Source organism: Thermobia domestica, chromosome 5 (assembly GCF_964235325.1).
Source record: "Thermobia domestica chromosome 5, izTheDome1.hap1.1, whole genome shotgun sequence".
Taxonomy (NCBI): Eukaryota; Metazoa; Arthropoda; class Insecta; order Zygentoma; family Lepismatidae; genus Thermobia; species Thermobia domestica.
Window position 1 is genome coordinate 195238047 of NC_137458.1, and position 23903 is coordinate 195261949.

Genomic DNA, 23903 nt, shown 5'->3' on the forward strand with positions numbered 1-23903 from the left:
TACTTTGCCCTCTGAAGCCTGCTAATAAAGTAGTTATTTTGCGTGAAGTTTATAGGTATCGAAAGTGGATCGATTCCGCAAAGCACTTTTCAGTGTTCACTATAGTTGTTCCAACTTAACAATGCCTCGAAACACGTCTTTAATGTTAGACATACTGTGAACACCATTACACTACGATGTATAGCACTACCTACCCTGGACTGTAAACCTGACTAAACCATATTCGAGGTGGACCTTATGAAGCTTACACCACCGGGGAATTACACGGTTCACAGAATCGGAGAATCCACAGTGGCATTCAGAAGATACTACGTGTCAAGTTAGTGCATAAGGTGAATTTTAACCAGTGATGTCGTGCAACGGAAAACTAACTACAAAAAACTGTACAAGTTCTACTTGACGATAGGAGATCGGTGAAGGTTTGTAGTCACCGTATACGAGGCGTGAAATACATCTGAGCAGTTGGGAAAGTATTCAAACAAATACGTACAGAAGTGTTGATCCAAAAGAACGAAACAGTTATGTTCTTCACGTGCACCGAAAGTTATTCATTCAGTTTCATTCTTGTGGGTGGATTTTCTTACTGGAGAAAATTAAAACAACGTTACGTTACTAACAATGTAAAAATCAATGTTGTTCATTGTATTGTAAAAATCAATGTTGTTCCTTACATTGTATGGAACGGACAACGACAAGTGGAAACATCCTAATAATAGAATAATATAGTCTTTGTACACCTGAAAAGAAATGTCTTGAGTCGAAGATGTGCCATAAAACAGTTCCGAAGACTACTTGTTGCGACAGAATACAACTGGTGGTCGAAGAGCGGACTGTCGTAAGTGATGAAACACTTGAAAGTCGCCTATATGGAAGTCTTTTTGCTTCTCTACACTTCAGGTTTTAGATAAACGATCTTCAGTTCTTATACAGCTATCCCAAAAACTGTAGGATACTGATTTGTTTGAACTGTTCATTCCAAAAACTAAATAAGGAAGAGAAATAAATAGGTATTTGGAATTCATCGGATTGCATTTTTTACTCGTAAGAATATGTTCGAATTTCAACCTCAAATTATGTGTAAAATGACCTAATAAAATGACAGGTTTTCTGTTCAGCAATTGCTTATTTTAAATAACTGAATATAGAAGAATAAAAGTAATCGATGTATCTATTTGTACGTATTCAAAATAAATATAGAATCTAAAGCTATTTTTGTATATTACAGGCCACTTCGTGATGAAGAAAAGTTACCAGTCCGTACACACAGAGTTCCCATTACTTTAGATTCGGGACTACCGTCTCGCTCAAACCATACATTAGAAGAATCAAAAAAGCTACACAAGAAAACTAAAGGGGAAAGGGAAAAGAAGAAGAAATCACATAAGAAGCAAAAGATAAATAAACAAAAGCAACATACTTTAGAAAACAAAAGCATGGAGTTGGTACATACGAGTGAAGAAACATTAGAGAAAGAAAGCAAATCGAAGGTTAGTACTTACTTCTTACAGTATTTCAAATGTACACTTACAGGAACTTAACAACGACCTCCAATTACAGTCCAATAATACATTTCGATACGGTATGTTCGACAATTATAACACCTGAAATACAGAAGGTTGATCGTTTTGTTTCCGACCGATTTTCAAAGTTTACAAACCTAGAAAACCGCTTCTGAAAATAAATCAAGGAATTCTACTAAGAGATTTTAAAGACATTTAAAAATGAAAATTTTAAGATTGATATGGTTGAGTGCTTTTTTATTTCTTTATTTATTTATTTAGAACTTACAAATCTATCTATGTTTTCCACCAACTATGTGTAACAAACTTACGTTCTGCAACTGTGCGCATTACGTTTCGCTTGTGCAATTGAATCACCCATAAAATTCAGTTAATCAGTGATGCGATGGTAAAATAATCTTCGACGCATGCATAATTCCAACTTTTCTCCTTTTTCGTTCCCACTTTTTTTTTTTTTTTTTTTCGGTGTTATCGGATTTTCTTTCCTATATTAAGTAACTTATCACACAAATGAAAGGATTTTGAAATCCGGTTGCTCATATTTGACCTTATGTGTTTTCATTGAAATGTATTTTAAATTAAAAATAAACTACTCGTTGAAAAAAGCAAACCATTATTATAAACCTAATATCTTGTCAACTAATACGGGTAGAACAAAACATTAGTTTTGTATTAATAAATTGGTTTACTTTCCTCAGCGATTAGTTTACTTCTAATTGTAGTATACAGGGTGTTTCAGATAAAACGTCCAGTGCTTATAAATCCGAAACGGCTGAGAATAAAAAGATGAAACAAAAACTGAGATAGGAAAATGTCATAGGGCGCATCACATGGTGTTGTTGTGGTGACCCCCAGGTTCCTCCTTCAAGGGGGCCCAGGGGCCAACTTCAAATTTTCAAATGGGAACACGTATTGAATCATACTTCATTCAATAGTACTTGAAAAACGAAACAACTTTTGTAGGAAACCATTTTCGATTTGGGCCACCGTTTTCAAAATGACCGTAAAAAGTGGGTTCTGTATCAGATAAAACGTCCAGTGCTTATAGGCCTAAATCAGAAACGGCTGATAATAGAGAGATGAAACAAAAACTGAGATAGAAACGATGATAAAGCATATCAAGTGGTGTTGTTATGGTGACCCTCAGGAAACTCTGTGAAGGGGGCCTAGGTGCTAACTTCAAACTGATACAGGACTTTTTGCGGCTATTTTGAAAACGGTGCCCCAAATCGAAAATTGTTTCCTACAAAAGTTGTTTCGTATTTCAAGGACTACTGAATGAGGTATGATTCAATACATGTTCCCATTTGAAAATTTGAAGTTGGCCCCTGGGCCCCCTTGAAGGAGAGCCCTGTGGGTCACCACGACAACACCATGTAATGCGCCCTATGACATTTTCCTATCTCAGTTTTTGTTTTATCTTTTTATTCTCAGCCATTTCGGATTTATAAGCACTGGACGTTTTATCTGATATAGGACCCACTTTTTGCGGCCATTTAAGAACGGTGGCCCAAATCGAAAATTGTTTCCTACAAAAGTTCTTTCGTATTTCAAGGACTATTGAATGAGGTATGATTCAATACATGTTCCCATTTGAAAATTTGAAGTTGGCCCCTGGGCCCCCTTGAAGGAGAGCCCTGTGGGTCACCACGACAACACCATGTAATGCGCCCTATGACATTTTCCTATCTCAGTTTTTGTTTCATCTTTTTATTCTCAGCCGTTTCGGATTTATAAGCACTGGACGTTTTATCTGAAACACCCTGTTTAATAGGTAAAGCTGGTATAATAGAGAATATTACAGATAATATATTTTAATTTACAAGGAAGTTTAATTTAGTGCTTTAGAGTTTATGAGAAAGTTGCTAATAAATTTGACAAATCAGTGTATGCATTGGGTCAATACTCAGTAGATATGTGGACTAATTGCATTGGACCCTTGAGCATTAAATATGGAATACGTCTACAGACACCAAAGTATAGTTTCTGCTTATAATATAATGCTTATGTAGTATTTATTATTTTTGTACATTTGTAGTTACTGATTTAGGCACAATTGTTACGAATTTCTAGTAACGAATGATGCTTCTTCTTCTTCTTCTTCTTCTTATTATTATTATTATTTTAATAAGGGCTATGCAGTACATACAACGGTATTTTGAACATTCGACACTGAAGAAATTGCTGTGGCTCTTAGACCCCAACGACATAACTTAGTATGACTTTGAATAAAGGCAAGAATATAAGCAATTCTATATCACAACAAATACATTATTCTGTCCTTCTACCTTGTAACCAGGACTGCCATTTTCTTTGTGAATCAACCCTTGGTTTATTAATAACAGAAAAAATCAAAATATTCCATCTTGCAGTACGAAAAATACATAGTTAATAATATCAAGTCTATGTACTGTGTGACGTGATTTTACTGTATTTAAAATAGTCAATATTTTAAAATCGATGTCAAAATTCAGAAATTGGATATGATATCATAAATGTGACAATTATATTTTTCATTTTCATTTGATAAGTATAGAACGTGACTTTTCTTTATTGAATTATGTTACCGTCATGTACGTTGTGGTTCGGAACAACTTTTAGTTTATTATTTCGCCTCTTTTCTTTCCCCAGCTACTCCACAACGGACACGGTCCATACCCATGCCAGCATCTTTGTCATGCTGAAGCTGGGAACGCAGTTGACTCGGATGCAGGCAACGTAAAAGAGATTATACTGAACTGTGTGTGATTAAATTATGCGTTAGATTTACAACAAATGATAAAACTAAGATTTAAATAATGAATGTATAATATCACTTAATAAACACACATATAACATGCACATTAACCAAGGAAACAAATGAGTTAACAATGTTTTGCTTATTATATCAACGAGGTAGGTGGCTGGACATACGAACTAAACAACTCACGTCATTCTTCGGCTAGCCAATAGTGCTGTTCCACCACTGTCCTGGGGTTGAGTCCTGAATGCTGCTTCTGTAATGGATATCCCAAGCTGGCGCCACAACTGTAATCCCTAATCCATGAGGTTGTAGACGACGCCTTATAACACAAGTCCACATATCGTAAAGATTACTGCGATAAAATACGAACTATCCTTTTTCAACACATACAGAAATCAACCAATTCTGTTTTCACATTCGGCGTATTAAAAGAAAATGTTTATATGCACATAAATATTTATAGTAACGCTATGATTGTAGGCAGCATGAACACTGCTTTCGATAAAGTGCGACGAGCACAGGAGCAAACAGCGACACGAAGGTAATCCTCCCAAAGGTGCCGAAGCACTGAAGCTCTTTTCAGTTGGCTATTGTGTATGAATGCTTGGGGCTGGAGTTTCCCGCTTATGACGTATAATGTTGAGTTCGAGCTCTTTGGCTTAAAAGATGCGGATGCTTCGAATGGGCCAACGAGCGATGGGCGATAACAACATGTAGGTGTTATTGCAAGTGTCCCGTTTTCTGGACCCAGGACAGTAATCACAAAGGGAGTCGCTGTGTCCACATCATATGTCTATCTATAGCCATGAAATCGAACTGAGGCCCACCAACACAGACGAAGAGACATACCAAAGCGATGAGGGAAGAGTTTCTAGAATGGTAGAGAATATACGAGGCTTGGTTAATAAAGTTCGAAATTAAGTCTATTTTTCCCAATGTCCTTTTTAAATCCAAAAAATGAGCTTTATGTCGGTGATAATTTACAACAGTGATGCTGCTATTAGCTTTCGTACAGGGAAGAGTAGCGTTTATCATGTTATGCCATATGAACAGAAGTTGCTAATCTTGTACTTCGAATTTTTGTATCTGGAATCGGGATCTTTGAAAGCAACGTTATTTCGCTGCAAACAAAAATAAAAAAATAAAATAAAATAAAGTTGAACACAGAACCTAATTTTTTTTTCTGCTTCTTATTCCATTAAGAGAACGTTACTTTATTCCACTGACCGCTCTGTTATGGTGGAATTTTCTGTAATTCTGTCCTTAAACGTGACAACGGTTCCTTCTGTTACTGAAGAGGGATGGATTCACTTATTTCTTGCTTTGAGAAATTAAAGTGTTTTGTCGGAAGCAACATTATATATTACTATTCCTGATGGTTTTCTCTTCTGCAGGCAGGCATAGAATACTTTGTTTATTCGATAGTAATATGTATTCACAGAGATGTCCACAAATGGATTTAGGGCACAGGTTTTGCCTCAAAGAATAATTACTGAGATTTAATTTTATTTTAAAATAGTACAATCAAACTGGAGAAAGGTAAATTTTAGGCAGAAAAAGGTACATTGGGGGAGACGGGGAGAATGATTAAATTGGATGGGAAAGAATGATAAATTTGAGGGATTGAGCCCAAGCCCTTAGGAAGAATGGCTATCCTCTGTATTCATCCTGTAATGAATCTTCAGTTTTCAAAAGCTGGTATTATAATAACATTAAACTGTACTATTTTTCAGTTCATTTCAAATGCAGATAAGGTTTGGGTAATAATAATAATAATAGGTGCCTTCCATTTCAACTCAGGCAAAAAAAAAATAAAATTGTACCATCACCATCTCAGATATTGTTGAAACTTTTTTTTATAGCAACTAGACATGTTTTTAGGAGACCCATATTTTTTTGTTTTGTCGAAAAAAATTTTCCCGCCAAGTAATGGGCCATCAAAGACGGGGAGTACAATTTATGAATTGTAAAAGACATGGAAAATAGTCAACTTCGGAGCCCCACCATTCAGCTATGGAGACAGGTAGAGTTATAATTCTTGTTGTGGTATGTACATAGGGACATAAATAAACTATATTTTATTGTAGTTCGGTTTGCGCATGCGTATCTTTTTGTACATAAATTAACAAATGAACGTTAATTTATCTGAAAAGTCGAAGTTTGCGAATTTTTTTCGAGCACTTCCGGTTCGAGTTCTGTTTTCACTGTTGGTAAGACCTAGTTACCCGCTTTTCGAAAAAAATTTTGTATCGCTTCTGTGTGCAACCGTTTTGTCGCAAAAAATTCGAGAAATTGTAAAATTCTCAAAAATCGCCATTTTTGGGCGCCATTTTCTCGAAAACACCATCTTTTAAAATTCTGAAATTTTGTCAGATGGTTTAACTTTACATGAATAATAAACACACCAAATACCATTCTCGACCAATGCTTCATGAATTAACTACAGCCTTTTGAAGTTAGCGAAGTTTCGTTAACTTTGATATCACAGTTAGCAACACTGGAAACAATAAAAATGCAATGATTTGATGATGTTTGTGGTTCACATTAATTAAATGAAGAATAAAAGGTTTTCCTGACTGTTTTTTTATTATTTTGATCAAAAAAGCTCTCTGGAATAGTAAAATGAGCCTCCCCCTTCTTCGTTTTTTTAAAAACGAAGTAATCTGAGATGGGAATTACGATTACGAAACACACAAATTTTAAGTTCACTTACTTAAAATGGTCTTCGGAAGCAAAATTTCACTGATTTTGTTTTTCACATGGACCAATCATTTGCTTGCTTGGTGTCTTCTTCGCTAATAGCAGTAGTACACTCACAACTCGTCCAGAGGTGGTTCCAAGGAGTCGATCGCCCTCCCAGAAGAAACTTTATTTTATATATAAATAAAACCCATTCCACAGATTGGAGCTCTTAAAAGTAGCTCTAAGTAGCAGTATTACACCCCCCCCCAGAAGTTCATCCTGGATCCGCCCCTGCGTAGCACATTGTAGATAATCACAAAACACTTATTTTCACTTCTCTTACGATCTTCTGGAAACCTGTACCCTGCTGAAAGTCCATGTGGAAGCATAAACAGCACTTCAACTGCAGGTAATTCATGATTTATTCATAATTCTGCTACGCACCACTGGTTATCATAAGTATATGCAAGGGCGCCGATCCTGGGGGGACCGGACCCCCCAAAGCTGATGTGGGCCCCCTATTGTATTTATGAATATACAATATTTGGCATAATTTGAATGCAATTTGTCTTAAAATCCTCATATATATATATATACCTTCTGCATCTGAATCTCCCCCCCCCCCCCCAATCTACAGACAAATCGGCGCCTTTGCGCATATGTATGTAACAAAAGTTCCTTTTTACAGACTTCTTAAATCTACACTTTGAATTGCAGAAGCTCAATTTTGGGGAAAGCATGAAGTTAGTTTATGGTGACCCGTTACTGCCATAAAAACTTCGCTATTTTCCGAAAGCCAAAGGTGACTTCGTTGAATACCAGTTACCGGTCGCATACTTTCCTATTCTTGCTTTTTTTCTTTTCTTTTCTTTTTTTTTTTTTCTTCCGGAAGTTGTTGAATTCAGTTCCAGGCAGCAAAACGAGAGTAATACCCGGAGTTTGTACTTGCACTATACTCACGAATTCTGCGATTTTAATACTGTGTATCAGTTTTTGCCTAAGGTTGTGCCGCGTTGCCACATTCTTTACAACCCCCCCCCCCCTAATACTGCCGCAGAGACCATAGCATGGCCAGTTTCACTGCTTTATCGGACCTGTCTGCATCTCGAACATCTGAAAGCGATTTTTACAGTGGGATGCAGCACCATCATAAATCACTGACACGGTTTGCGAAATTGCAGACACTTATTTCCACGTGTTCGAACCTTTTTCTATAACCTATATTTTCGCTCTTCTTCGAGTATTTTTAGAATCTTGTCAATGGCTATGAGTACATGAGCCGAATCGTGTGTTTTGTCGTCGCTTATTACAACAAAACTGTCAGTTGTTCCATATTCCGGTGATATAACTGAAAACCTTTGAGTTTTACGTTCCACGGTTATGCCGGTTAGGTTAAAGGAGACGGTGATGATGAGCAATGAATGAAATGGTGGAATGAAGAAAGTGGGAGGAAACGGGAGAACCCCGAGGAAACCCACGCACACGGTGTTTGTCGGTGATATAACTGAATTTCACTTTGCAGAATAACAGTCCAGTTTTCAACGAAATATCTTGACATTTTATACGATGCTTTTCGGTAGAAATTAATTCTCTTTGGATTCTCTTGATGTAGTCATGAATTACAATTCTTACAGTTAAACCAGCAATGTACGATACGAAAACGGAGAGTGGCACAGTTTTTTTTTAACGAGATCATTGTTTTCCCATATGGCGTACACTCCACACTTATTCCTTTCATTCCAGGACATTCACTACATTCTTGAAGAAGACAGCTGTCATTTTCAGCGGATCATACTACTAAAGGAAATAGGTCACTCATGACAGCTTCAATACAGGTTGCACCTTTGATTTGTTGCAACGCAGTAGCAGATAACTTAAAATTTGCACAATACACACACACACACACACACACACTCTTCTCTAGCAGATTGCGGACTGACCCACTTTAGTCGAATACTATAAAATTCCAAGTGACCCATTTTTATGCTGAGATTGTTCTGTTTAAAAGAAAGTCCGTAAATATCTTTGATGGAACGCGTCAGAAATTGTTTCGATTTTTTTTTTTTTTTTTAACTTTTTGTCCTTTTTCGATCACTGTAATGTCATAGCACTTAATTGAAACTTTGTCTGGATCATTCCAAGTCATCACTGAGGTAATAGTTCAGGCTTTTAATAGATCATCAGAATTTATTGGATGGCCATTTTAAGTAAACTTAAAATTTGTGTGTTTCGTAATCGTAATTTCCATTTGAGATTACTTCGGTTTAAGAAAACGGACGAGTAAGGGGGAGGCTCATTTTACTATTCCAGAGAGCTTTTTTGATCAAAATAATAAAAAAACAGTCAGGAAAACCTTTTATTCTTCATTTAATTAATGTGAACCACAAACATCATCAAATCATTGCATTTTTATTGTTTCCAGTGTTGCTAACTGTGATATCAAAGTTAACGAAACTTCGCTAACTTCAAAAGGCTGTAGTTAATTCATGAAGCATTGATCGAGAATGGTATTTGGTGTGTTTATTATTCATGTAAAGTTAAACCATCTGACAAAATTTCAGAATTTTAAAAGATGGTGTTTTCGAGAAAATGGCGCCCAAAAATGGCGATTTTTGAGAATTTTACAATTTCTCGAATTTTTTGCGACAAAACGGTTGCACACAGAAGCGATACAAAATTTTTTTCGAAAAGCGGGTAACTAGGTCTTACCAACAGTGAAAACAGAACTTTAAAATTCGAACCGGAAGTGCTCGAAAAAAATTCGCAAACTTCGACTTTTCAGATAAATTAACGTTCATTTGTTAATTTATGTACAAAAAGATACGCATGCGAAAACCAAACTATAATAAAATATAGTTTATTTATATCCCTATGTACATACCACAACAAGAATTATAACTCTACCTGTCTCCATAGCTGAATGGTGGGGCTCCGAAGTTGACCATTTTCCATGTCTTTTACAATTCATAAATTGTACTCCCCGTCTTTGATGGCCCATTACTTGGCGGGAAAATTTTTTTCGACAAAACAAAAAAAATATGGATCTCCTAAAAACATGTCTAGTTGCTATAAAAAAAGTTTCAACAATATCTGAGATGGTGATGGTACATGCTCTGCCTGAATTGAGATGGAAGGCACCAATAATAATAATAATAATAATAATAATAATAATAATAATAATAATAATAATAATATGAACTACAAAATTCTATTATTCGATGTATAAGTAACACTGTACTCCCTTTATTTGCTCTATTGTGTTATTCTAATATTTTGTTGAAAAAGAACTGTTAGGAAGACCCTTTGAATAGTTCCGAGGATCTGTATAATTGTGAATTCTTCGTCAAACGTATCTTGTACTTTCAATTATTGCACTACAAATACAACTTGCTGGATTGACTTCGTATGTAAAGTTTAAAAATTTTTGAGAGTTCATTACAGTAAATTTGTTATTCAAATCGCAGTAATAACAAACCATGTATTCGTTCGTGAGTATACACTTTATTTCCTGCTACAGTTCACTAAATTTTTCTTTCTACCTTCAGATTAGGATTATTCTTCAACGGTATGTATATTTGTGGGCTACATCTTGTCGAAATTGAACCAGTGAGATTGATTGTTATTTTCCTTAATTTATAATTGGACCGCACTTCAGCCCATAATTTTACAAAGACGGACAAAGAAACTTTTTTTTTTTCAATTGGGATCGCTGTGGTTCAGTGGTGGAGCATTTACTTCTGGTGAGAGGGATCCCTGATTCGATCCCAGTCCATGGGAGTTTGTGGTGGACAACATCGTGTCTGTAGATTTTCTCCGGATTCTTCAATTTCATCACACGTTATCTTTATCACTCGATACCCAGTGGAAAGTAGAATCGCCCACGACGCTAAGCGGACTAGAAAAAAAGGTTTGCTCGTCTCTTTTTGTAAATTTTTGTTGAATACGCGTCTCGTCTTGTGTTCTTTAAAAAGCTTTTCTCATCCCACATTGAAATTTTCCATTCTCATCTTGTAAATTTAGTACAAAACTTATGCCTTGATGTGTCCAGAATCTTTCCGAGAATCGAGAAGTCTACAAAGGTTGTGATATAACAATATTTATTATCATGGGCGTCTCTGGCATGTTAAGATTGGGGGTGGGCGGGGACGACTAGGCGAGTAGACCCCAACTAAAGTTACGTCAAAATTATGACTAAACTGGAGTGTACTTTACTAATGGCATCCGCTCGTTCCACCTTTAGCAACACAATTCATCATAATTTTCTTCCATCACTGGTAGACTACTTGCCGAAAAAAATTAAGTTTATATATAATATGGTTCTTAGGTAATTTCTTCACCTTGACATTCCTACCGGTGAATTCCTGCTCAGCGTTCTTAAACGCATTTGTAGCATTGTAGTTTTATAGTCCTCATATACTTCGATTTTTTAGCTAACAAAATCTTAACTCTCTGGAAGAAAGCTTACGATGACACTTGATTTGATTGCGAATTTCGAGTTTTTGATTCTTATAAGTCTCCTGTATTCTTAATAAACTCAAAAGGTATATTATCTACCTTTTTGTTCTTCATTTCGCTGTATGTTTTTGAACTTGTCCCATGAACCATCTCCGTTTACTTCGTTTCCTGTTTTAATGTAAAATGTAGTTTATTCTTGCTGTCATCCGGCTCCTCAATGTATTCTTTCCATCTTCTTCAAACTCAGTTCAATCATTAAACACTCATTTCTATCTTTAGAGTCTATATTGTCATATAGTTATCCCTTGCTGCCGTTCTACATTCTTTGCATGAAATTTACTCTCATAATTCAAATTTCTCTATCTTTTTAAATTCCTCTTGTCACCTTCACTTCTATTGTATATTTCCGTGTCTTTGTAGATTTCCCTTCTTAATTCACAGATAAACTTTCAATACATCCTTTCCTCCCCTTCTCCAGTCTCCCTTCGTCATGGAAACCAATTGTTGCTGATTAAGCAATGAAAAAATTGTGTGCCTACAACCGAGACTACTTTAACCAAGAATCATAATTTAAAAAAAAAAAATTCTTTGAAAGTGACAGACACGTCAGGCGGTCATTCTAATCACATTAACCTAATGTTTAAGAACAGACATAACTTTAATTTATTCTTTCCTATGTTTTTACTTCTTCCATATAGATAATGCTTTCAGCATTGAACCATTTATCTCGTACTCAAAATATTTGGGAGGACGCGTCCCCCCTGTCCCCCCGCCGAAGACGCACGCGTTTATTATTGAAGTGTACTCTGTAATGACTTTCGTAGCACTCAAACAATGTTTCAGATCTAAGACTTGGGTAAATTAATGTTGTCACGAGAAATTTTCGTCTCATCTCGATTCTCATATCGAAAATGAGACTAGAATTGTCATGTTTCCCGTTTCGTCTGGAATATGAAAATACATTTCTCGTTTCGTGGGCAATACTAGGAAAAGGAAACCGGGTACTCTACCTCTACTTTGCAGAGATAGTGGCCACACCTAACTACATTAGAATGCATAGTTTTCGGGGTCACTGAGATGAACAGTGACACTTGTGATGCCATGCTCCGTAACATGGGAGAGAAGGATATAAAATCATCGAAAAAGATCGATATTGGTGCCGAATCCATAGTTTTCGGGGTCATAAGATGGACAGTTAACACCTCTGATGCCGTTTAAATCCAAATTCAGCCACATAACATGGCGGAAGATGAGGGGGAAGAACTATAAAAATGATCGAAGATGACCGATATCTCAAGTAATAGTAAAGAGCGCTTTAGTAATAGTAAAAAATGATTGACTAACGGAACCCATTACTATTTTTTTTTAAATTTAACCCAGCGAAACGGGTAATTGATGCTAGAATGGGTATAAAAATCAAACTGTACAGTCTGTTCAGATCGACATTAAATATCGCTGACATCACGTGCAGATTATGCTCACTCAACATCACGCAAACGAATTACAATAAATTACGACTCAACATCATATTACTCCTCATGCTTACATAATTATTCCATCACATTCACATCAATCGACATCCCAACAGTAAACGGCAGACGTCTGTGTTTGCATCACTCCAAATCTAGTAATTAATACTGACATTAATATATGTTGTCATCTGCGCTATTGCTTGTTTCTATACATAAATCCTTGAATAATTGCATAAATATGGTATGGAGTTTGGGGTGGTTTGTGGGCAAACAAAAAAATAAAATGCTGAATGTAAATAATTAGAGCCTCTTATTAAACAAGATTTTAACCTATAGTGTACAACAGAGTGAATGCTTGCCGGAAATGCTAATTGCACGTCCTTAATACCGTGATTACAATACCAGTCCACACTCGCTCTCACATTTACGTCCCATCCTGTCACCACGCTTACTCTACCTCACATCACATCATTTTGACGTATCACTAACTTGACCTTATAGTTTCAAAATGAATCAAACATCAGAATCGCTCGACTCCACGCTCACGTTCTTTCGACATCACGGTCACTCAACCTCACACTCATTGCGTGAACATGAGTTTCGATCACTTGAGCACCATTCCCATGAGTTCGAGCACCATTGTGTGACATTAATCCAGAAAGAAATACATACAGAGATTCTAAGAGTTCAAAAAAAGTTTCTGCTGTGAGTCATTCCTTTACACACATTAACAATGACAAGGTTTAAGCTATAGTTCATACAATGGATATAAATGACTTAAGCCACACGTTTAGAAAAATAGGATAACTGCTTTTTTTTCTTCTTTTTTTTAAAATATAGTTCTACAATGACTCAGAATTAAAAATTTTCAACGGGATGAAAACCAACGAATCTCTCATACACTATCCCTTCAAAACAATACCGCCCGACACTCAAGAGTTTTTCCACTTAACCTATGTCCTTGGATTCATCTATCATTAGACTATATTATTTTGCCTTTTCTGCCTGAACTTTACGTGGTTCCTTAGCTAGCTTACAGAAAATCTGCCAACAGTTCGTTCTAGATTGAATGATGCAAATATTTTGCGTTTTTTGAAGCACTAAAAGAATTTCTTATGTTGTATCTCATTACTCTTCATAACCAACCAAACCAATCTAAGAAAATTTTTCCTATTTTCACCATCTTCCCCTTCTCTGTCTCCCCCCTCCTGTGCAATTCCCTGCACCGCGATGTATCCTAACAAATTCACAAGACATGCATGGTGACTGCTTTCCCTCACCTGATTGGCATACACTTCACTTACACACGTAGCGCAGACATATTAATACCTTTGGATTTCATTTGTTTGAACAAATCCGAGGCACTCTGGGAAGAGTTGTGAAGCTCGCTGTTTTTGGAAACTTGTTCCTTTCCATACCTCTTTTCCAGGTTTTGCAACTATCTGATGTCAACACATCATTCCCCCCTTTCTTTTTGCTAGGCAACGTAAACATTCTACACGGAAAACAGAAGGCTCCATTTTTCCTACACTGTATTCAGTCCACGGAAATGCTTTATAACAATCACTTTTAAATGATCGATTGTCCCTGCCGTATTCTGTTGTAGGGTATTAATGCAAATGTGGTTGATTGGGTTCGTTGAATGGGAACTATACTAAATCGGAGACACGGCACATAGTGTTGATATTGGATCTTGCGTTCGACACAAAGGCACGTCTGATTTCAATGCCAAGTTCATAGTAGTGACATCAGAAGCAATGTTGTCTTCGCTTTCTCCAGCTCACATGGTTCTGGCTGATTTTCACCTTCTTCCACATCGAGCACTTTGTGTTCTAAAATCTTATGTTCACAAGTATTTGTATTTTTTGTCGTTTTTTATTCCTGTTATAGGGAAAAGAAAATATCTGACATGAACCGATTGAAAATGTCGCTTCGTTGAAAATGATAAAAACAGTGAAAGGATATATATATAACGCACTTCAGCTGAACACACACAGAGACTTCTGAGCACAACGAAGATCGCCTATACAATGCTACTATAAAGGATTTTTACACGCATTTGTTTATTGTTTAATGATACCTGATAAGACATGCGATATGTTATTATAAACAGTTGTAACCTTTTCCAACGATGCTATTACCGACAGAAAGCACAACTATTCCTTCTATTTCGAAAATAAGACAATACCGCTCGGCATCATCCATTGTCCAACCAGTTTGTTGAAAAGCAATGTCCTTTCCTTCAGTGCAACAAATTCATCTCTAGTAACACAACTGTGTTTTATATCAGTGATAAAGAATGTTCTACTCAGTCGTTACCACGACTTCTGACATTATTATCACAAATACCTGAAAGATTATATTATTGGGGAACTAAACATGGTGCTAGAACCGTATAACTACATTACAGTCATCATCATAGGTATTCTGCCCTTATTGGCAGGTCACTTGCAGTAGCTGAGAAGCTTCCATGCCCCATGGTCCTCCGCTAACCTCTTCGTCTTCACGTATGATCTTTTTTGTATCATCCATTAATTGTAGTTTCGTACGCCTCCTCCCTCTCTTTCTTGTCACTATACCCTCTAGGACGTCCCTCGTGATACAGTTTTTTTCTTAGGCAATGTCCCAACCAGTTTCTCTTCCTCTTCTTTACAATATCTAAAAGTGTTCTTTTCTCCCCCACCATTTCTAACACCCACTCATTCCTTTTCCGCTCGACCCAACTAATTCTTCCCATTTTTCTCCACATCTACATTTGGATGGCTTCCAGTCGTTTTTCACCGCTTTTACGTAATGTCCACGTTTCCGCCCCATGCAGTACAACACTTCACACGAAGCATTTTTTGAGTCTTTTCCTCAACTCTCTATTCAAGGTCCCACAAAACAGACTTTTCTTCCTCCTAAAGGCTTCTTTCGTTATTCCTTCCTTGTTTTTATTTCACGTTCCCACTGTGTTATTACTAAGAATACTACCCAGATATCGAAAACTATTCACTTGTTCTATTTGCTCCCCTCCCACTTTTATATTTGACACAGACCTCTTCGTTCCAATCACCATGGCTTTTGTCTTTCTAACATTTATTTTCATCTCATGGGATATTCTTCAAAACCCATCCTCAGGTTTTCTAACATTTTATTGATTTCCTTTTCAGATTCTGCAACAAGCGCCATATCCTCTGCAAATCTTACGCATCTAATCGTTCTACCTCCTACCGAAATGCCATCATCATCATGTAAATTCTTTTTCACTATCTCTTCTAGATAGACATTAAATAGTGGCGAGAGGCAGCATCCTTGTCGAGCTCCCCTTCCAATTGCACTCTCTTCCGTTAATTCTTTCCCTATCCTAACACTTACTTGTTGGTTCATGTATAAGTTTCTTATGAGTCTTCGATCTTTCCATTCCAACCCTATCTTCTTTAGAAGTCCAAACAACAATTTACGCGGTCAAAAGCCGTCACACGTATTTTCTAGATCAATAAATACAACACACACCTCTTTCTCATTTTCTATAGATCAATAAATACAACACACACCTCTTTCTCATTTTCTATAAATCTTTCACCGATCGCCCTTAATAATCCAATAGCACCTCTTGTGCCCTTACCTCTTTTGAACCCGAATTGCTCCTCCTCCACTTCTTCATTTGTTCTTCTATATAACCTTCTGTTTAGTATTCGGAGCAAAATTTCAGCTGCATGAGATATGAGACTAACAGTTCTATAATCCTCACATCTCTTTGGGTTCGATTTCTTAGCCATCGGTATCATGATCGTCTTCAGGAAGTCTTTTGGCCACTCCCTTGTTTCATGTATTTCATTGCATAGTCGGAACAATTCTTTCTTTCCCTTGTCTCCTATATTTTTAATGAATTCGATTGATGTATTATCTATCCCGGTTGCCTTTCCATTCCTAATCTCGGACATAGCCTTTTCAAACTCAACCCGAAGAATACTAAATCCTTTATCATCCTCGCCTACTTCATTTTCTATTTCAACATTATAATTGAAAGTACAAATTACTTACTTTGAAGTATATAATATTGCATATATTATTCTACTGGAGTGGGCGAGTGTTTACACCGGCTGGGCAATCGCCTACTTCGGCCCACCCTTGGCGCCGTACCTGTCTATAGCAAACCTGACCCAGTGTCAAAAGCCTTGATAAGTACTATATAAAAATTCAGTTCTGAATTTTCAGGGTACCAGTTTAACGGTGCTTTTGTGCGTAATTCTATTTCTCAGAAACAAACATTGATCTCATTTCCATAGAATGATCCCTTCTTTCCATTAACTCCAGTTACCTCTCTTCGTTATTTTTTTTAGCATAAATTTGCCGGTAGATCATAGTTGTATTCTTTCATCCTAAAAAAATGAAGCGAAATCTTTGTTTTTCGTCCCACAGTTACGCAGTGTAGGCTAAAGGAAACTGATTATGAAAATGAATGAACGAAAAAAACTAGGAGGAAACGAGAGAACCCCAAGGAAATCCATGCACACAGTGTTTGTCCACTACAAAGAACACTCGGCGCTTCTATCTTGAAATTGTTGCTTTTGTTGTATGCTCAAATTACTTGTTTCGTGTTTAAATTTTGTTCACAGTTGTACCTCTGACTTTATAAACACACTAATGAATAATCACTAGTGTATATAGAACAAAGTTAAAATATCAGTTTCTTCTAAAATTGTGTGAAAACCGTTAATTATTTAATTAATTGATTGATTGATTTATATTTACATCCATTATTTACACACAGGGTAAGAACTACAGTTTAAAAATGGAACTTGAACTCTTTTTGTGCTTTCGGTGCACTCCCACCGAGATTGAAACTCGGGACCTCATACACCAAAGGCACACGCATAAGTAGTAGCAAGTTGTAATGTCGTTCGAGGAACAAAATGATCGGTTGTTTACGGAATAAATACTATATTAGTGAATGAATATTATTATTAATCATGTTTATATTGCAGTTAAAGAAATAATTGTTCTGTTTTATTTCTGCAGCATGAGGATCACATTGAATTTTGGTTAAGTAACGATGAAACCCTTTCGTGCAATATGAAAAATGATAAAAAGGAACTCTTTCATAGCATGTGTAATAAAGATTCGAGTGGCGATACTAAAAATCTGTCTAATTTGGAAGCAACAAAACCTAAACGAAAGAAAGAAAAAAAGAAAGGGCGGGAGAAGAAAGATCGTAGAAAAGAATCTTCGAAAATTAAGGAAGGATATGAAGAGGCTGCAGGTATATCCACACCTTCCAAAGAAGTAATCTCGGAAGTTGAAATGATTCCAGCTCAGCCAGTTCTTTCTCGTTATCGAGTGTTAGCTGAAGATCAAACATTGCAAATGGTGAGTAACATAGACGATAAGTACTTAAGGCATTCGTGCCATTTAGTAAATAATTATATGTTGAAGAAGTCTGATACATGAACTTCAGTTACACGAACTAGTTTATTCTCCTTTCTCTTTCTCTCTCTCTCTCTCTCTCTCTCTCTCTCTCTCTCTCTCTCTCTCTCTCTCTCTCTCTCTCTCTCTCTCACCACACACACACACACACACACACACACACACACACACACACACACACACACACACACACACACACACACACACACACACACACACACACACACACACACACACACACACACACACACACACACACACACACACACACACACACACACACACACACACACACACACACACACACACACACACACACACACACACACACACACGTACGTATGTGCGTACTTGTTAGCTCCGAGTTGGGAAACCGACTTGTTTTAACCAAATGTGCATAAAAATCTAAAAGAGATACAAAAACGAGAGTCAGGTCAAAATGCGTGAATTTTATTCTGATTTGCGGTGAGAAAATACTTATTTCGCTATTTCTGGCAGTTTCTTCGGAAATACGTGTGGTATCGTACTATATTTATTAGATCCTGGTGCCAACATCACCTGCAAGACATAAATGGTACCGGTACCAATAACATATCTGGATGATGTAATGTTACACACACACACATACTATTAACATTCTTCTACAGAATTTTAGGCGTTATGAGGATTTCTACAGTGTTGCAATATTTCAGTTACCTATAGTGTAAAATAATAGCACAAAGTAGAAAATTACACGCAGTTTGGGGGAAATAAGTCTACAAGAATTTGAAAGTATATGGAAAGAAACTACGTAGTTGTTTATATTTAAATTACCAGATATTCGTCAATTGAACTTCCTACACTACTCCTTAAATCTGGCAACCACGTTAAACCGGGAGACTGTATAATTCCCACTTCGCTTTATCGGAGTAGAAGTGGGTATTTAAAACAAGTTCTACCGGGATAGAAACAACGCGGTCGTAAACTTGGCGAGAGGCAGTTCGAGGTTTGCGATTACCACAACTGCTCGCTGCATTTGTTAATAAACGCTCAGAAGGATGTACCCGCCTTTTCGATTTACACTCCCGCCATTCAAACAGTTCCTCTATCTTCTACGTGACGATGACGTAGAAACATTCTCACGACAGTGAGACTCCTTTTATATCATTCGTCGATAGAAATGAAAAGAATAAGATCTCAACTGTTTCGAAGAAAAATATTAACACAGATACATAAATAGGACTTGCTGAGAATTTTAACGCGTAGCTATTTTCTGTATTTCCTTGCTAAGTACTTAGACGTTCAATTTAGGGCATTTGAAACTGGGTTTCAGATAAATGAACCGGACATTTGATCGGGCTCTTGTACTGACCAGATCCAACATATGAATTTAAATGTATACCACATTTGATACTTTAAGGAACAACTTAATTACATTGAAACATGAGCACTCAGTACAAAAATTGCACATTAGAAAATGACTGTTACAACTTTGTTTCCACAGTTTGTATGTAAATTCTAGAATTAGAAAATGTTCTTGTTATAATCCTGGTCATCATTCTTGTAGTCATCATTCTTACATTACTGAATGCGTCTTTAACAAGGAAACTTACGGAAGTGTAAGTCACCGATTTGAATGGAACTTTGCAGATTTGTAGAACATCGAAAAATAATCGACATGCATTTTTTTATTTGGGCAATGGTGCAGGTTTAAGGATAAAAAAAAAAAAAAAAAAAAAAAAACATTAGAACGTTAGGGAAGGTCTTGAAGCATAGACAGTAAACAATCATTTAATGTATAAGAAAACATACTCGTACGGGGGGTTAGAACAGCTGATTCAGAATCTGACGTCAAAATTAGAAAATTCAAATTGACGGATCCAATATGGTGATTACAATTACAAAACTCTTCTGGTTTGAAATGGTTTGCATTTAGCCAAGAACAATCATAGTTGCCAGGAGTTACTGCGAGAAGGTTGCAGACCGATTTGAAACCCCTTTCCGTACTTATCTTAACGGTATATTTGATTAAAGTGAGTCCCCTCACTATTTGGGATGCTTATTTAAAGTGAGTCCCCTCACTATTTGGGATGCTTATTTAAAGTGAGTCCCGTCGCCTCTCACTAGTCGGGGTGCTTATTTAAGTGATTTATAGTATATTTGAGTCCCGTGTTAAAAATCAAAAGAGTATCCCAAAATAGAAATCATTCCTTCAGGAACAAGTGGATTCAGCACCTTGATGTATTCTTCTTTAGGCCCTGGAAAAACTTCTTGGGACATTTTTCTGACATTGTCCTTCTCCATAACATAAATTTACATATCCGTAATAATATACTGTAATTAAGGTCCAATCACTGATTCATAATCAGTTTTCTTCTCCCACATTCGCAAATATTATTAGATGTATGTGCAACGAAACCGGTATAAAAACCATCTGCGTTTGACAATCCCGTAACATTTGTTTCAAAGATTGTGCAGCATTTTGCAATTTGTGCGCAGTTATTGCTGTAATAAGGTGTGCGTTGTGTAAACTATGCTTATGCATAACACATCTTTTTACGGAATATCATTACTGTAAAACGTTTTCTTAATAAATTCATAATTATAGCAATTGAAGATATATATGAAACTCTGACATACTGACAAGCGAGGGGACTCACTATAAACAAGCACCCCGAATAGTAAGAGGTGCAGAGACTTACTTTAATCAAGCATCTCGTTAAAATAAGTACAGAAAGATGTTTCAAATCGTTCTGCAACCTTCTCGCAGTAACCCCTGCCAACTATAAATGTTCTTTGCTAACTGCAGACCATTTCAAACCAGAAGACTTTTGTAATTGTAATCACCATATTGGATCCGCCATTTTGAATTTTCTAATTTTGACTTCAAATTCTGTATCAGCTGTCCTGAACCCCCCTTGGAGTATGTTTTCTTCTATATTAAATGATTGTTTTCTGTCTATGCTTCAAGACCACCCCTAACGTTCAAAGGGTTGTTTCTACCCTCAAACCCGCACATTGTCGAAATAATAATAATAATAATAATAAAATGCTTGTCGATTATTTTTCGATGTTCTACAAGTCTACAAAGTTTCATTCAAACCGGTGAGTTCAATTTCCGCAAGTCTCCTTCTGAGATAAACATCTTATCCATAAATGTTTAATCTGTCTCTGAAATTAACTTTTTGAGATTAAAATTTATCTAAAATATGTATTTTATTAATGTTTGATAATATAACGCTTTTCTCAATATTCACTGTTGCTCCCGTGCCATAGAAAATATAAGTTGTTTAACGCAATCTTTTGTCGTGCGGAACACACACATGGACATCTCATGTGCCTCTGCAGCTTGATTGTTTGGTTGGTTCGGATTTTAACATGCCTTTTAAGCACTGAATCATTTGAAACGAACTTCCGCCTTATCGTCATGTCCGAACCCCTTCAGTTTCCACTGGGAATGTTGTTGATTTCAGTTTAGCGTCTCTTTAACCAGCTAGGCTATATGAGACGTGAACCTACTGATTAACGTGGAAATCGAACCACATGAGCTCCCGCCTGGAATAAAACAGCGTCTTGCGCCGAACGTGCATATGCCTTCTATATAACAATAACGAAAGCGTGTGTATGTGCAGCGTTTCTCTTGGAAAATTGCCAACTTGTGAGGTGGAAGTGTTCAGATCAGATTCACAATCTATTTTTTTTTTTTTTTTAATTTGTATCCGAGAACTAGAATTTAATCTAAATTGTAGATATAGTTCTTTTGATTTCATCGTGTTAATAGATAAGTAGTTATCCATCTCTTTCCGGCATTTGGATCATATCAATATTTCACAGATATTTTCAGTAAAATTAGGGTTGCCATCCTTTCGGCGTTTGTCGGGCATGTCCGGCATTTTGTGATTTTTCAATATGTCCAGACGTCATTTCAATTATTTTTGAATAGTCTAACATTTAATCATATTTCTATTTGTTCAATATTTTGCTTTAAAAACTAGTATGTTTCTCAGTTGCGTTAGGAAGCTGTCCTTCATTGATTTTTATCTAATCTTTATTAAAATTGATTATCGAAAATGTGTCGAAGTCCAAACTTCAAATTTGATCTCATCTAACTCGGAAACTAAAAGCCTGCACATCATAGTATTTCATATGAGTACCACTTTGTCAAGATTTATAACCATGCCAAGTTAGATTCAGATCGATGAATTTGGTTGAATTCGTACTGTAGAACTCCCCTTCATGTTTGAGAAAATAATCAATGAAAGACGAAACTATAAATGATAGAAGTTTTTAAACCGTTTGTGTTATGTAAGTAGTTAAGCATATAGCCTAGGCCTAATAACTCATTATGTCCTTATCTTATATGAGTTCTTAGTGTACAATGAAAATTTAACTGTTGCTGAAGAGTGGTGATGGACAATTTTTAGAAGCAACAATAGCATTGAAATCTCCAGTGAACTATCAACTTCTCAACTTTATTTTGCGATTTTAGCAGTATGGTAATGCAGCGAGTAGAGAGTGTTTTCTCTAATCAATGCTTAGTGGAAAAAAGCTCATTAATACAGTCAGTTACGGGATCGGTCATTGTACTAAAATGTACGTAGTTTCATGCACATGAATTATGAAGAATTTTACAAATACTTGTTCCAACAACATAATGCATTACTTCGGTCAAAAAATGCTGGCTGGGGGAAGTACAATTCAGATCAAAGAACCAATGCAGATTCAGCTTCATCCCCACAATTATAAGGTAAAATGTTTTCAAATTTCCATGTAAAAAAGTCCAGCTTTTTAATAAAAAGCCAACTATTTTCTGAAGGTATGTCCACTGTTCGACAATTTCGATGTAATAATCTTACAAAATCGAAGAAGAAAGAAAGAATGAAATGAAAACAAATATTGACCAGTTGGTAAGTGTATTTATATCCTATAGTCCAATCGAAACATCAAATGCAGACTTTCCACTACAGCATGTTAAAAAACATCAGTATGAGGGCAGATACTAAATAATTAACATGAATTTCGGTAACTATCGATATGAACCTAAATAGACGATATTTTTCTGAAAATCGGATACGAAATTTTTCAACGCCTCTAGTGTTAAATTAGAGAACGTACTAGGATCGGAATAGCAGCTTAAGCAATGCACATAAAAGCACATTCACTAACACCAGGGCTGGATTAAGGGAGGCTATAGCCCCGGGCCTCCGGATAAATAGGGGCCTCCAATCTGATCAATATCTGAACTGGCTTTCTAAAGAAAATCATGAAGATATAATTATCATCATAAAGTAAAATATGACTAAAAATATTAAATATATTCCCTTAACTTTCCTACTGTACTCTTGACAGAAATTTATTTGGTGAAGTCAGCAGGGGCCACATATTTTTTCTAACCCCGTTCCTACAAATAGGTTAATCCAGTTCTGACTGACATCTTACGTACTACGAAAAAGCATTAGAAAAATAAGAATATTTCTATTCTTTTTACAGTTAATCTATCTTAAACAAGACTCTTAATGTGTTATCTTGAAATACGGAAACTGAAGTAACGTTCAATTAAAACAAAGATACTTCTTCTCTTGAAAACTTTAAAATTCCTTTCACATAGCACGAGGACGCAAAAATCCGAACAGTGGAGAGAGT

General features: G+C 36.3%; 1 protein-coding gene across 2 annotated transcripts in view; it reads left to right on the forward strand.

Moving 5' to 3' along the window:
- g (adaptor-related protein complex 3, delta 1 subunit-like garnet) overlaps positions 1-23903 on the forward strand; it is an 895910-nt gene that overhangs the window by 801791 nt on the left and 70216 nt on the right. For both annotated transcript variants that reach the window (XM_081759537.1, XM_081759539.1), the window contains exons 20-21: positions 1226-1487; positions 17877-18224. In XM_081759537.1, the coding sequence (XP_081615663.1) occupies positions 1226-1487; positions 17877-18224 (610 nt within the window). The remainder of the gene's footprint in view (positions 1-1225; positions 1488-17876; positions 18225-23903) is intronic.